Source organism: Camellia sinensis, chromosome 1, assembly GCF_055761805.1.
Source record: "Camellia sinensis isolate YWXY chromosome 1, ASM5576180v1, whole genome shotgun sequence".
Taxonomy (NCBI): domain Eukaryota; kingdom Viridiplantae; phylum Streptophyta; class Magnoliopsida; order Ericales; family Theaceae; genus Camellia; species Camellia sinensis.
The window spans coordinates 109,997,381-110,014,487 of record NC_138961.1 but is presented as its reverse complement, the minus strand read 5'-3'; the positions used below and the strand labels follow the sequence as shown (position 1 = coordinate 110,014,487).

At 35.3% G+C, this 17,107-nt stretch overlaps 1 protein-coding gene across 2 annotated transcripts in view; it reads left to right on the top strand.

The window, feature by feature from the left end:
- The first annotated feature begins 10,595 nt into the window (after positions 1-10,595).
- LOC145796646 (uncharacterized) overlaps positions 10,596-17,107 on the top strand; it is a 46,718-nt gene continuing 40,206 nt past the window's right edge. For both annotated transcript variants that reach the window (XM_082881827.1, XM_082881831.1), the window contains exons 1-4: positions 10,596-10,799; positions 11,532-11,600; positions 15,555-15,984; positions 16,814-16,882. In XM_082881827.1, coding sequence (XP_082737953.1) covers positions 15,727-15,984; positions 16,814-16,882 — 327 coding nt within the window. In that variant the 5' untranslated portion in view covers positions 10,596-10,799; positions 11,532-11,600; positions 15,555-15,726. The remainder of the gene's footprint in view (positions 10,800-11,531; positions 11,601-15,554; positions 15,985-16,813; positions 16,883-17,107) is intronic.

The following is a 17,107-nucleotide window of genomic DNA, read 5'->3' as shown; positions in this document are numbered from 1 at the left end:
ACCTTTCTACTGGAGATCTTCTCCTTGATGGTTTCTACCTCAAGATCACCCCTCTGCGTTTCTAACACTCGGTTCACAAGTGTAGGTTGTGCAATTACTAAAAACAAGACTGCAGACTCAACAAACTCGCCCAGGTGCAAGTCAAACTCATTAAGAGTACCCAACATCTCCTATTCTCGGATGGAAATACAAGCTATGTTGCTAATAGATTTCTTACTCAAGGCATCGGCCACAACATTGGCCTTCCCATGATGATAATGCAATTCAAAATCATAGTTCTCTATGAATTCTATCCACCTCCTCTACCTCAAATTTAAGTCTTTATGTGTAAACAGATACTTCAGACTTTTGTGATCAGAGAATATCTCAAATTTCTCCCCATACAAATAGTGCCTCCAAATCTTTAAGGCAAATATCACTGCTGCTAACTCTCTAAGTCATGAGTAGGGTAATTTCTGTCATGTGTTTTCAACTGCCATCAACACACAACCCAAACCTTCTCGTGAGGCATCACAATAAACTGAATAACCCAAACCCCTCTCCGGAATAATCAAGACTGGAGCAATGGTAAGGCTAACCTTAAACTCTTGGAATGACTTCTCACAAGTCTCGTTCCACACAAACTTAACTCCCTTTCTCGTCAGTCTAATCAAAGGTGAGGCTAGCCTAGAGAAATCCTTCACGAACCAACAGTAATACCCGGCCAACCCCAAGAAACTACGAATCTCAAAAGCATTCTTAGGTTGTGCCTAATCTTATATTGCCTCTATCTTGGATGAATCTACATTCACCCCTTCCCCGGATACCACGTGGCCTAAGAACTTAACATCTTTCAGCCAAAACTCACATTTCCCAATTTAGCATACAGTTTATGGGCTCTAAGCAATTCAAGCACTACTCGTAAGTGTTCCTCGTGTTCCTCCTCAGACAGTGAGTAAATCAGAATGTTGTCCACAAAGACGACCACGAAATGGTCTAGAAACTCACAGAAGACCCGATTCATCAAATCCATAAACATAGCTGGAGCATTGGTTAGCCCAAAAGACATTACTAGGAACTCATAATGGCCATACCGCGTATGGAAGGCCGTCTTCGAGATATCCTCCTTCCTTACCCACAATTGATGATAACCCGACCTCAGGTCTATCTTAGAGAAACAACAAGACCCCTTCAACTGATTGAACAAATCATCTATATGAGACATTAGGTACTTGTTCTTAACAGTAACCCGGTTTAATTTTCGATAATCGATGCAAAGTCGCAAGGCTCTGTCTTTCTTTTTAGCAAAGAGGGCCGGCGCTTCCCAAGATAAAGTGCTAGGGCGGATAAAACCCTTATCTAATAACTCCTGGAGTTGAACTTTCAACTCACTTAACTCAGCAGGTGCAAATCGATATAGTGCCATAGAAATCGGTGACGTGCCAAGCACTAGATCAATAGAGAACTCGATCTCTCGGTGAGGTGGTAAACTAACAATATCTTCGGGAAAGACATCCGGGTATTCACAAATTACCCTTGGCAACTCAACTCGGACTTCGTCACACTCACTACTCAAGAAGTTAGCAAGGAGACAACTGAGTTCACTCCGCCCACGCGGATCATATACCGGTGATAAAACTCTATCTACCCAGTCCCTCAAGAAATAAAAGCGATCACCGCTCAAGGTATATATAGTAACTCTCTGACGGTAGCAATCTATAACAGCCTGGTATGGCGATAACCAATCCATACCCAAAATAAAATCAAAACTAGTCATATCAAGCGAAACAAATGCAAATGGAAGTCGATTACCGGCGACCTCTATATTACAACCCCGACGCCCATGTTTCAAGATAACCTCACCACCAATAGGTGACTCTACACAAGTAGGAGATGCTAAATGTGCCAACTCCAACCCCAAAATCGATGTAAATGCAGACGAAATAAATGAATGTGATGTACCCGTATCAATCAACACATTAGCAACTGAATTGCAAAACAAGAAGGTACCTTTCACTACAGATGGAGCAGGTACAATATCTGGCGTCGTAACTGCATTCACACGCCCTGTAGGTCTCGGCTCAACCTGCTCACCCCTCGGAACATACGCCTAATGCACTGACTGAACTCAAGAGGCTCCCTAATTGGCCCTCGAGGCCTGCGCAGACTGTGCTGGCTGGTGACTCTGTGTCTACTTCGAACCGGACACACCAGATATGCCACCCAACTGTGGGCAAGACCTCTTCAGGTGCCCCGCCTGCCCACACTAGTAACAAGTGGGCGGCTGCCTTCTATTCTGACTCTGGCCCTGAGAACGAGCCGAAGACGAAGCTGCTTGCTGCCCTCCTCTTTGCGGGCAAGCTAGAGACTTGTGGCCCAACTGACCACATTTGAAGCAAGTCACATTACTTTGACCACCTCTCCCAAAACCCAAACTCGGCATTCAAAAAGTTGACCTCGACTGTACTCCTTGGGACTGCTGAGTACTGCTGAGGTTTAGAACTTCTCTGCTTCTTACCATCCCCCTAGCTGTCCTGACTCCTCTTGGAGACCCCATCATTTCCTCCTCGGTCTGCATGATAGTCTCAAGATGGGCCACCGCCTCCACAAGGCATCTATAGTCCCTAATCATAGATCTAGCCACCTTGAACATGAGCCCGATCCTCAGCCTCTTCTCAAACTCCAGACAACGGCACTCTTCAGTCGCCACTAACTCTGGTGCAAACCTAGAGAGACTAGTGAAGGTGGCCTCAAACTCGGCCACTAGTGTGTGCAACTGCTTGAGCTGCGAAAACTGATCTCTTTACTTCTCCCTAATTGTGGGAGGCAAAAACTTCTCCTGGAAGGCGTCAACGAAGGCCTCCCAAGTGCTTCCAATGCGTCCCCGCGCATACTTCCACCACTGACCTGCGTCTCCCTTCAACTGGAAGGACGCCAGGGTCACTCTCAAGCCTCCACTTCGATGCCAAGCATCTCAAAAGTCTTCACCATCTGTTCTAGCCACTCATCTGCTTTCAATGGCTCCTTGGGATCACCCAAAAACTCATCCGAATTCGACCAGAGGAACTCTCTCTTTAGAAAACATGGCCCTGTTTCAGCTACCTGGGCCTGGACTTGATTCTCTGCTCTGAGAATGTCCATAGATTTCCTCAATGCTCCGGCCATTTCGCGGGCTAAGGCGCCCATGGCCTGCTGACCTACTGGTTCGGCCTCGTTGGCCTGACCAACTCCCTCTTTCTGTGCCGGAATTTCATCTGGTATAGGCATTTCGTGCCTCTTAGGCCTACCACACCTACCTCCATGACCACGTCCTGATATCCTAATGAAAGTGACAGAGATTAGCACATTCACAAATGTGCCGAAGCTAACTCACTTATGTCCTAATACATTGGACAACAGTAATTCACGCCACATAAGCACATAATCATGTAAACACATACGAATTTCATATTCGAATAATGACCGTTTCGGGGCATTGCTAGAGCTCCAATTAGAAATAGCAGTGATCAAGTGCCTTTCTAACAAGACTCCTAGAAACCCGTTGACCCAATCAACGTCCTAGAAATTTAATCCCATACCCAAATAATCACATAAGCATGTTATCACATAAGCACATATCGTTCACACTTAAGTCTATAGTGAGCGAGACAAACCCATTGCGGTACTAACCACTCCCCACGTACCCAAAGTATTGAAACCCGGTACGCTCTGATACCAAGTTGTAATGCCCCCAAAATACACAATAAATATGATCTAAAGCATACCTTAGTAGCAGGAATCGTGGAAGGGACTCACGCTTCTGAGGAAGAAGCGCGATTTTGCGCTTCCAAGGAAGAATCGCACAAGAATTGCGCTTCTAATACGAGAGAATCGTGCTTCTAATGCGAAAGAATCGCGATTAGGGCTGAGACCTTCTCTCACAGTCGATCTCGACTGTCTTTGTCGCTCTCTCTTCTCTCAGTCTCAATCTCCTCTTCGTCTCTGTTTGCTTCGTCTCTCTCTTCGTCTCCCTCTCTCGTCTCTGTTTGCTTCGTCTCTCTGTTCGTCTCCCTCTCTCGTCTCTGTTCTCCCTCTCTCTCTCTCTCTATCGATCTCTGTTCTCCCTCCCTCTCCCTCTCCGTTTTATATTATATAATATAAATATAATTTATCATATATATATAATATAATATAATATATTATATTTAATATATATAATATTTATCATATATAATATAATTTGTCATTGATAATATAATTCTTCTGTCTAAAATAAAAAATTATTTATTAAAATTTATTATTCCTAACTTTTTAACATATAATAAATAAAATAAATCATCTAATTATTTAAAAGAAATCTATTTAAATCATATATAATAAAAAAAAGTTAAAAAATTTATAAAATAAAAGATCTATTTTTTATTTTTTATTTATTTGAACATAATTTATTATTCATTATTTATTATAATAAATAAAATATAATTAATAAAAATAATATATAAGCGTTCCTAATTTATGACTCCTCTAAGTGGCCACGTTTCCCCACTCCCACTCCCGCTCCCGCTTCGTGCAACTAAGAAGCATACATAATTAGTAACATAAATCAGAGTAAATAATCCATTCATTTCATGAAGTTAATGATACAAAAGAAAGTTTAACATAAATAAGTGCCCTATCGGCTTACACTTTTCCAAGCCTTGGCTTGGTTACAATAAAAGTGAGCTTCGCTCATTACATCTTAAGCTCTTGACTTTACAAAAATATATAATCAAAATAAGAGGCTCTTGCTCCCAAAAATCTCTCAAACGCTATTGCCTTGGTGGAGGCATTCCATCATTACCTGAAAATATTTTTCCCAAATAGGGTGAGCCATAACCCAGTAGGAATCATCTAACACAATATATGAAGTTTTGTAGAGATATAAAAACAAAATGCATAAACAATGTTTGTATTGAAACTTTTCACAACTTTATATACTCATAAGATATCAATTCCAAGTCTTAATCCATTTACTTTCATTTCATATTCCATTCACTTATCTGTCTCAATTCATGAGTCAATTTGGTTATTTCTCAACAACCGAACTGAGGCTACAACTCAATAATTTTCAAATCATACAACACATATGCATAAAACACTTCAAACTTCCATTTCACGGATATTTCGTTCGCGGGCAACCATCAAACGAAACTCATGTAAAGGTAGGCTATGTAAGCATTACAATTGCCATTTTGCAGATTTTTCGTCCGCGGCTAGGCACCCATGTATAATTTCGGGACTCTCACCCAGGACACTCCGACCAACTTAATTATAATGGAGTCCATCCCCTTTCTCCTCCCAAACAATGTAGTCCATCCATTTTCTCCTCCTAAACAAACATACATATACTATGTATTTAAACATATAGTCATACGTGGAGTACATCTCCTTTCTCCTCCCAAACAAACATACATATACAATGTATTTAAACACGGCCATATTCATTGACAACCATCAAAAGATTAGTTTCAATTCACCTAATCCACATGCAATTTCTACAACAATCAAAGCTATCCTCCACCGATAGCCCAATACAGTTATATCTAAACAGATATTTGATCTCAAACAGATAGTTTGTTCCAAACTTCCAAAGGTGTAAAGTAATACATATTCAATTTCACAATTTATATCAAAGATCATCCAATTTCACATTTTTAATGCCAATTTCAATCATTTATACAAATTAACAATTTGATTCAATTAGGGCAAAAATCCACTTTTTCTAAATACCCAATCCAAGTACCAAAATCTACTATTTCGACACAACAGGAACATATTTTCAGTCCCCAAACTCATTTATTTCATATTTACCAAAAACTCTTCTTTTACATTTCATCCCCAAACCCTAGGTTTGGTCAAATCCCACCAAAATCCCACAATTGTTACACAATAACAAATAACAAAGCTAAAAACCGTATGAGAGTGTAGAAAAATCCCTATCTCAAAGGAAGAAGATGAGCTAAACAATAGAGAAACTCCAAGAACACCGAAACCCATTTCTATTCGGATCAAAATGTAGATCTTGAGGTACTCTAGCTTTTTCTCAAAGACACTAGGGTGGAAATCCCAACGGATCTAGATGAAATCTTAGAGAGAATGTGAGTTTTAGAGAGAGAATGTGTGGATCTAGGTTTTTTTGGGAAGTTTGAGAAAGAGAGAGAGAAGAAAAAGTGATTCAAGATGTCATCTTCACGGACAGTTATACACGCAGTGCGCTCGAGCGTGGAAAATGACGCTCGAGCGTCAGACACAAAGGCCCACTCGAGCGTGGAAAGTTATGCTCGAGCATGAAATACACATTTCTAGAAGTTTTGTAGACGAAGGACCCCACTCGAGTGTGGGACTGGACACTTGAGCGTCCAATGCACTCTCATAGTATTTGTAGACTTGCAAAAGAAAATACTGAGAGTTGACAGATCCCGCTCGAGCACAAGAATGGCCGCTCAAGCAAAGGAGCAAAAGTTGTAAAGCCCGCTCGAGCACAAGAATGCCCGCTCGAGCGGAAGAGCCAAAATCTGGGCATCACAGGCTTGGAAAACCAAGTAACCAACCTGTTCCAAACGCACAAATACAATCCGATAAGCAAGATAGAGAGGAGACAAGTGAAACAAGATATGGATAACCATTCTAAACCATATCAGTCCAAGTCCAGAATACAATAAGTGATGGGTCAAAACCGAAATCGCTATATTTTTTGCTTCCAATTATTTTTCTAGGATATTTTTTGATTCTCTATCACAACATATTACTATTATTTTTCTAGGATATTTTTTGATTCTCTATCACAACATATTACTAGCTTCATTTTTGTGCTTTTAGTAGTTTAATTGATGATATTTATTTAGTAAAATGTTTATTAATATGTTGTGTTAGTAAAATGCTCTGATATTACTGTTAGAAAAATATAGGTTACCTTAGGTGGAAAAACACCCACACAGTAAGATCTGAAAGTTTGAATTACAAGTCTTTCTTGTTGCAAACTCACGTCAATTGAGAGGCTACTAGAGTTTCCCTTATGGAGCTGTTGGAAATTGGGTCGAGTTTAGAATTCAAACCTAATTGGGTCGCCCATGGTGGCATGACCCGATTAGGAGAGATCCAAATAAAATAATAGATTATATTTTAAGATATGAGATAATCTTGATATGGATAATTGTCAATATATTAGATAATAATTATTAATATGTGATAGATATTATCTGGGATAATACATCTATCCTATGAGTCTCTTAACTCTCCTACATAAACGGATTTTGGGTTCTGTATTTCATACAACAAAAAAACGATACGTTCTCTCTTCCTATAAACCATTCCGCCTTTGTACTATGAATAGTGTGGGTAGTTCACTAGTAGTGTGAATAGTGTGGTAGTTCACTAGTAGTTCTACTCTACTACTAGGAATTATTCGAAGACATCAATAGAGGCATGTGATTACCCACATGATCCATGGATTCGGTTTGAACGTGACAGTTATGTCCGAATCCGTTTATTCCATTGATTATTATTTCATATTTTTCCTACAAGAGCACACACTCCAAATTGACAAGGTTGTTGATTCTCTATCACAGCATATTACTAACTCTTTTCTGCCTATTGCTTGTTTTCGCCTCTTGATTAGTATGACATTGATTTGTTTATTGTTTATACTATTAGATTGATGTATCATTAATATTGTTTTATATTATGGCATATTCAAAGTTTTTTTTTTGGATAATGCACATACAGCAAATTTTTTGGTACTCAAAAATAGAAAATAAAATTTCATTTTTTGTAAATGAAATTGACATATTTAGATTGTACTCTCCATAAGCTTTTTATTGATATAAAATAGGCTTTAATCGGAGTTAAATTGAAAAATATATGATTTTTCAAATTTTTTGAGTCAAATATGTATTTTTTGCATACATCAGATTTTTTGGTATCCAAAAACAGAAATTAAATTTCGCTTTTTTGTAAATGAAATTGACATATTTAGATTGTACTCTCCATAAGATTTTTATTGATATAAAATAGGTTTTAATCGGAGTTAAATTGAAAAATATATGATTTTTCAAATTTTTTGAGTTAAATATGTATTTTTTGCATAAAGCAGATTTTTTGGTACTCAAAAACAAAAAATAAAATTTCGATTTTTGTAAATGAAGTTTACATATTTAGATTGTAGTCTCCATAAGCTTTTTATTGATATAAAATAGGCTTTAATCGGAGTTAAATTGAAAAATATACAAATTTTCAATTTTTTTGAGTTAAATATGTATTTTCACTACTACAATAATGCTTAAAGATTACACACGAGGAATTAAAAAATCTCACTTTTAGTAGAAGTATGATTAAAAAAATTAGAATGATATTTTAATCACAATTAATCTAATTAAATGAGATAATATTTATTTTTAATCTTACCTTCCAAATAAATTTGATTATATATATATTTTTTAATCACAATTTTTATATAAATGTAATTGGATATATATATATATATATATTTAATTTTATTTTTATATCTCTATAAAAACAACACTATTTTTAAAAGTGTTTATATTTATAATTGGTTACAACAGTCAAGATCAATCCATCATCTATACTATTATATTAAGTGAGGCTTGAATTTAGTCTCTTGAAACCTCTACCAATGCTACCACGTGGAATTTATGTGATTTGAAAAAAAAAAAAAAAACATATTCCACGTTTGCCACTTTCTTCCTTAATCAACTACCCAATACAATTCCATTTTTCTTCCTCTCTCTCTCTCTCTCTCTCTCTCTCTGTTCTCACATTTCTTGGCTCAAAGCTTTCTCTCTCTACCACTCCCAAATACTCCATGGCTACTGCATCCCCAAAGCTCACTTCCGAAGTCCTCTTTCTCCCTTCGCCGCCGCATTGCCGGAAACTACCGCTATTGCTGCCGTTGCGCCACCTAACCGCCTATCCAGTAAATCCATTAATTTTGATTTCATCCCCAATCTCTCTCTGTAAAATTACGTGTAAGGCTACTGAAGCCTCAGTGGCCGAGGACAAGGGAGGCGGCGGCGGCGGCGGCGGAGGCGGAGTGAGTGATGAGAAGGGGAAGAACTGGGTACTGGTGGTGCCCAGTGGTGGCGTTGTTGAAGGGAGAGCGGTGCGTGATAATTCAGGCTGGGGAGACTATACTGTTATTGTGATACAAAGATGACATCTTTGCAATTGAGAACGGGTCTCTTGCTGAGGGCGCTTACTCTGAAGGCTTGCTCAATGCCAATTTGCGTTTTTTTTTTTTTTAATGCATGTATATGGTCCATCAATTTATATATGTATGTAAGAATGGATGATGTATGTTGGTACTCTTGCCTTTTCTATATATGAATGTGTATATTAATAGATTCTTCAACCTTACATTAAAAACTTAAATTAACTTTAAAATGTGTTTAATTTTGTATCATTTTCAACTTTATCAAACCATAGAGGACTGAGGTGCATTGGGTTTTAAATAGGGACCATTCTTAGTATAAATAAAAAAATAAGTAAAAAAATTGTTTAATTTTTTATAAAATTTCTTTGATTATAAGTGTTATAAGAGTAGAGTTTGTATTTTTCTATTTTATGTATTTTTATGTTTTTATATTATTTTTTTTATAAAAAAATTATATTCAATTTTTTTTGTTCCTATTTCACCTTTTTAAGCTTTTGTTTGTTTCTATATATAAATTTTATTTTGTTTTTATATATAAATTCTATTATTAAAAAATTGATTTGTTTGTTCACGTAACTTTTTTTTGAGTGTCCAGTGCTTTTAATGTTTTTTTTTAATTATAAAAAAATAGTTTTTCTGAGTTTTGGCTATGGTTATTTTTTTTTTTGTTACAGTTGTATAAATCACTTTGATTGTAAGTATTTTAACAGTCTTGGGTTTGTATTTTTGTATTTTGTGTGTACTAATTTAATTGTACTTTTAATTTTCTTCATTAAAAAATAAAAGGAGATGAAAAGTTTCATTATATTATCAAGTTCCTTAGGGAAAAAATTTCACTATTATTTTACTTCGTTTATATCAAAAAAAAATTCAATGTAATTGTTTATATTTCTTTGTATATATCAAATCTATTTGAATATAAATATTCTAAGAATCTTGGATTTATAGTTTTTAAAAAGAATACTATTATTTTATTTTATTTATATCAAAATTATAAGTGTTATTTATTTATTTTTTTTAATAAGTTTGTGATGTGTAGTTATTTTTTTTAAAAATAATATTTTTTTTATTTGCACACACATCATGTGTCCGACCGCTAGTAAGTGGTTGTTTGAGATGTCCTAAATAAATGTACTTTTTATCTTTTTAGAATAAAAAATTGAGAAAAAAAATATGGATGTTTGGATTAACTCTTTGACTTTTTATGAGAAAATATGTATTAAAAAATTATATAAATTAGTATGTAGAAAAAAATTAAAATTGAAATTGAAAATTATGCAATCATAATTTTTGACTTTTGATAAATAATGATAATTTTTTAATTTTTTGAATAATTTTTTAACTTTTTGACATCTTACCAAACTTGTCCTAAGATTAATGGGTGGTTAACTTGACCTATGTTTACCACCAGGAAACTTCCTACTATTTCTTTCCTCCCAGCACAATCTGTGCCTCGCTCTCTCTCTCTCACTTCTCCACCGCGACCACAGCAGAAACTTTGCCTCTTCCTTTTCATCGACACCCACACTCCTCACCACCGTCGTTGCTCTTCCCTCCTTAGCGACCCTTCGTCTACATCTCGATCGCAACAACTACGGTAGCCACCATCTTAGCCTCACACAACATTGCGAAGGTGAACACATTTATTTATATATATATATATATATATGCTTCAGTTTTCAAGAACTATTTGGAAAGGTCTGATAAAAATTTGTCTTTGTAGAGAATAAGAACCACATGATTTTACCTAATTTGTCATCTGTGATTGAATCTCCAAATTCATAGAAAAACTATTGTTCTCATACAACAAAAATCCCTAATTTTTCACACCCCTAAACTGTTATAGTGATGACGAAAGTTACTGAAAAGTTCATTGTGATTTTCAGTTGGGAATGCACATTTTGAAACATGGTAGATTTGTATTCTAATTCCTTAAAATTTAGTGATAAAACAAAAAAAATAAAATAAAATAAAATTGCCCCATTTCTTTCCTCACTCAGTTATTTTTAAAAAAGATTTACGCAAGTAATGGATTGATAATAAAATGCAATTGACTACTTATATAAAATTCATGAGGAGCAGATTGAGGGAAGACCTATATAACATATCAAATATTAAACTTTCTCAGGGAAAAATTTGGGATTCATCCATTAAACTTACTTGGGAAACATATTGGGATTCAAACACAACTTATTCAGGAAAGGCTCATATCATTTCAAAGAGTAAACTTGAATCCCAATATGTGCTCTATATTGCTTGCTAGCTGTTTCTCATGTAGTGTAGCTGCAGCAATATTAAATGTTTCAATAGTCTTTACTGAGCATATAATTCATTAACTTTTCTTCATTATTTTTCACCATTGCAGGAAGATAAGGCTGATGCTATTTCCCATATGAACACCATTGTCAATTCAACAAAAGGAGATCCAGTTTTGGTTAGTTTTCTCTTTCGCCCTGTCATGAGTGCTATCTATTGATATTTTGCTTATAACTTAACTAATGTGAATAATGTTGATGTTCGAGCACTAACATCTTAAACTAAGTTTGGCTTAGTATTTGTTTTGTAGGGTATTGTTGATTTTGAGTTGTGATAGCCTTAACCCATTGTTGCCTTGTTCTCCATATGGTTAAGAATTAGCAGCTATTGATTTATCTGTCATTTTTTACTTTGTTTTGGAATCATCCAGGAAATTGATCTTCAGGAGCCTTCGTTTCTTTTCTCCTTGTGCGATTCCTCTTTTTGTTTCTTTGTCAAAGGGCCTTTTTTTTTCCCCGGGGGGTGGGTGGGGTGGGGGGTGGGGGTTGGGGGGTGGGATATAATGGTGTTGATTTTCGAGTTCTTTATCTAATTAGGCTTATATGATTGCCACATCTATATTGTTCAGCTTCTAAGTTGAATGTATAATGTATCATTACTTTTTTTCCTATTAACTGGCCCCTTTTTTTTTTTTTCTTCTTCTTCTTCTTCTTCTTCTTCTTCTTATATTATACCATATGCATCTACATATGTTTTCCTAGAGTTGCTTACAATTTCTGCTAATTGTTTTTTACGCTTGTTATAAGAATTTCAAGCTCTTTCCCTACTCTTTGTATTATACCATATTGCATCTATATATTATTTTTTTCCCTTTTTCCCTATATGCCTATTCTTAATTAATTTTTTTTTTCATTTTTTTAATGAGATTTTTATTGTGTAATCACATTAAAAAACCTTTTATTCCTGAACTTTCTTTGTATATATTTTTCCAACATTAGACTTTCATTTATGAAATATATGATATTATTAGCTATTCATATGTGGTCAATGTTGTGATTCAAAGGAAATTTGTTTTAAAGGAAATTTTTGTACAAATAATATTGATTATATTTTAGATATTAGTTTTGTTTGGATTTTAATCACGGTTGATATGTTGTGATTGATAGTCACATTTTGTGGTCGAACTTTTTTTTTTTTTATCACATGTACTAATCGTGATGAGAAATGCATATAAATGTGATCTTATCTCACTATTAATCATGGATTAATCTCAGGTTTTATTAGTTATTGATCACACTTAGAATTCGTGATCTAAATGTTTATTATCACGGTCAAAACATGTGATGAAATTATCTTTTAATGACGGTCAAAAAGTATGATAAAAAATGACCTTGAACAATCACACTTTCAAAGATCACACTTTGGCAAAATAAAAAATCCATAATTAAATAACATACATCACACTTAAAATCCGTGATCTATTTATGATTTTGTAGTAGTGAGAAGAAGAAGAAGATGCTACACAAATAAGGGAATTATTATTCGATTTTGATTCTAAATCTAACATAAAGAAATCATCCCTCAAATTACCGTGACCATAAAATGTTCTACCAAGATAAATTGACAAACTAATGTCCTCAAAATGAAAAGAAAAACCTAACTTCAAAAATGCTGAAACTGAAAGCAGATTACATCGGATAGTGGGTGCAGTGTTTTAAAAAGCTCTAGGCGCATCGAGGCGCCAAGGTCACCTGGAGCCTAAGCATCGAGGCGCCAAGGTCACCAAAGCGAAGCGCAAGTTATAGAAGTTAAGCAAAATATTAATATAGCACAATTTTCAACATTAGCAAGGCCAAGTTTGGCATACTTAAAAAAAGACAAAAAGTCAAAAAGTCACTATTATATTTAAGTCACATCATTTTATTTAAGTCACATCACCTCTCTAACACATCACTTCAAACCCAACCCAAACCCCACTCATATTTCATAAAAAGTCAAAAAGTGCACTTATTTAGATCATCCCAAACAACCCCTTAATATTTAATATGTATATTATTAATTTTTTTAATAAGAAGAGAAGAAGAAAAAAATAATTAATTTTTTAAATATATATATATATATTATTTTATTTATTTATTATATTTTTTAAATAATGTGTTTCAGTTCATTTTTTTATTTTATTTTGTATATATGTGTATTTTTTTTTATTACTATGTATAAGTATATATTATATTTTACATATTATCTATAAGTATATTATATATATATGAATCAATTATATTTTATATATTATCTAATATCTGTAAGTATAATATATATTATATATTATATAATAGGTGCTGATAAAAAAAATATAGTATATAATAGGTATTATATAATATTATATATATATATATGAATCGCGAAGATAAAGAAAGGGAGAGGAGAGAGAGAGAGAGAGCGATCGCGAGAGACACAAAAGCGAGAGAGGAGACGATGAAAGAAGAGAAGAGAAGAAGCAGAGAGAGAAGAGAAGTAGAGAAGAGAAAAAGAGGAGAAGAGAGCAGAACCTACGTGGCGTGGCGTGGCATGGCGTGTACTCGTCGCGTCATCTTTTTCTTCTCCACTAGGTTTTTTTTTTTTTTAATTTAATGTTTTTGCTCTTTTGACTCACGTTTTGAAAATTTTATACTGTAAATGTGATTTCATCCCATGTGGGTATCCACACAGAAAGCCGAGGCGCACAAGGCGCTCGCCTTGTGCTTCGTAATAAGGCGCTCGCCTCATCGCCTAGGCAGCCCTTCCCCTATGTTGCCTCGCCTCACCATGCCTAAGGCGCAAAGCTGCGCCTTGCCTCGCCTTAAGCTTAGGTGTGCGCCTAAGCGCGCTTTTCAAAACACTGAGTGGGTGCATAAAGCACATCATGAAGGAGCAAGTTGCCCCCAGTACGCAACTTGAGCTGAAAGCTACCAACTCCTGAGACTTCTTCTTAAGCTCCATTTCCCACTATTACATAATTCCTACCAACTGGTATCCGATGATAATCTAAAAATCTAGCCTGATCTCTAGTTACATGTTTGGTTGCTCCCGTGTCTACAATCCAACCAAAGAGAGAGTGATCAATAAAAACATGTGAACAAACAAATATATTTAGACAGCTAGTAATAAGGTGTACCTTCTTCGGCTCAGTACACTCTTGAGTGAAGTGACCCTTTTATCAACAGTTATAGCATTTGAGTTTGGACCTATCATTCTTTCTAGCACGCTTGCCACTGCGACGCTTGGTTACTCTGCCATCTCTTGGCACCAGATTCTTAGCCTTTACTTGTCTACTCTTTTTTTTTTTGTTGTCATTTGCGCTGAGGCTTGTATCTCTTGTGCTTTCCAGCTTTAGCGACAAGTGTAGCAGAGCAGTTTACATCTTTGCCATCTGCCTCGAGCTCAAGGTGTCAAGAAATGTCATCAAAAGTTTTGATTCCCTCATTGTGCGTGAGCACCAATTTCATACGTCCCCACGAAGGGTCAAGTAGGGATCTGATGACTGACAAAATCTATTGCTCATTAGTGGGATCATTGTCAGCTGCCTTCTTCTCTTTAATTATGGCAGACATCACCTTAAGGTGCTTAGCCATAGTATGTTTTGGGTCCATCACAAATTGATTGAACTTCAATGTAAGGGCACGCAACCTAGTTGCTGCCGTGCCTTCATACTTTAAGCGCAATTGATCCCACATTTCTTTGGCAGTTGGGAATTTCTCAAATTCATGCAGCTCAACAAGGTAAAGCCCATACTCCTATCCCTCTTAAACCTGTTTGCATAGGTATCGTGGTCACGACGATGTTGTGTTGTGTTCCTTGCCTTAGGAATGGCCATGATGTTGGTCAAATGGTCGAGCAACTCTTGCTCATTGAGAAGGTACTGAACCTTCCTGTGCCAGATATCATAGTTGTTTCCGTCCAATTTACCATTATTAAGTTCAGCAATAATATTCTTCGAGTCCATTTCACTGATATCAAATAAAGTTTTTACTCAAATTTGATTATAAAAAAAAAGATGAACTGTTGGAGATGCTCTTACTCTTATTAGTATGATAATAAAAAAAATGTTAATATCATTATTTAAAAAAAAAAAAATTTTTTTTTTTTTTTGTAGGAAACATTTCTTTTCCAATAAGTCACCCTAAATAGATCGGCCTCTCTATACTCTGCAATGAGTATATAATCGCAAAACCCTAGCACAATTCATCCCAACTCAGTGAAATTCAAGTTTATGCATTAAAAACATCTCAATTAAAAGCTCCGAATTCCGTGAAGTGTGTGTGAAAATGGGAAGTGAAGGGTTGGATGTTGAGTTGACGAAGCATAGCTGTGGGCTTGCGGCGGGAGTAGAAGAAGTGTCGGTTGATGTGGTGGTGGAAGGAGTAGGTGGTTTGGGAATCAGAGGAGGGGGAACATCTTCAGATGGAAGCTCCGAGGTTATCAACTCCAACAATGGTGATGGTGGTGGTGTGCAGGTCACGTGCTTCATTGAGATGTTGGAGGATGTTACCCTTCATTTTCAGATCATATGTTTTCACAAACAGGTTAGGTTTTGTCACTCTTTATGTTCACAATTTTGTAATTGAAATAGTTAGTATTAATTATTCCTATGGTGCTTACTAATATTATCATCGATGGGAGAGATGTGAAATTGTGTAAGTAATTTTTCAGCAAAATAAACATTTAAAGGGGGTCAAATTGTAGGATTTTATTGAAAAATGAAAAAGAAAATGGGAGTTATAGAAGATTTAAGGGCATATATGAAATTTAAGAGGGGATAAATTGGATTTTTTTTATATTATTTTAGCTATAGGTGAGAAACAATAATTTTCAAAGTCAGCCGGGAATACAAAATTAGAATATGTTTGTATGTATGTAATGCTGATACTCAGTTGATTTTGTGATAAGTGAAAATGCTTTCTATTCTCGACTGATTGTAATACCTGATCAGGGATAGTTGTTTTAGCACAAGTCTGGTCCTTTTTCCTCTCTCTCTCTCTCTCTCTCTCTTGTTGTTGTTGTTGTTGTTGTTGTTGTTGTTGTTGTTGTTAAGAAGCATTGCTTTGTTTTTGTTTTTTTCTAATTGACATGGGGTGTTTCCATGTGGACAAATAAATTAGTGCTACTTATCAAGAAAAAAATAAATAAAAGGGAAAAGAAAAATAATATGCAAGGTTATGTGATTATTTAGATATTATACAGTTTTTATATGCCATGTAAGGCTGCATAGATCATGTCTTGACATAATTGGATTGTATGTATGGTTATATCACCAAATGGATTAATTAAAATTGATACTGGATTAGAGTTTGTAAAATCAAAAAATCAAGTATCATTTAGATTAATGACAATTGTTTTCTTTTATTTCTATAGATCTATGCATGGATTGGTTGCAACTCTACCAGATTTGGACGCTTATATGCCGCTGCACCTACCCGACCTGTAAGTTAACAATTTATATATTCACGAAAGCTTCCATCTTTTTTGAATTTCATGGTTGTTTTATTTAGGGAAGTTTCCCTATTATTCATTTCAAAAACTACCTATTTTTGTGACAAAAATTACAATTTGCTTATTTACAAATTTTAATGGTAGCAAAGAAGGAATTATGAGGGATAAAAGCACCTACATTGATGGCCTTCCTGTCCTTGCATAATGGCATGAGAT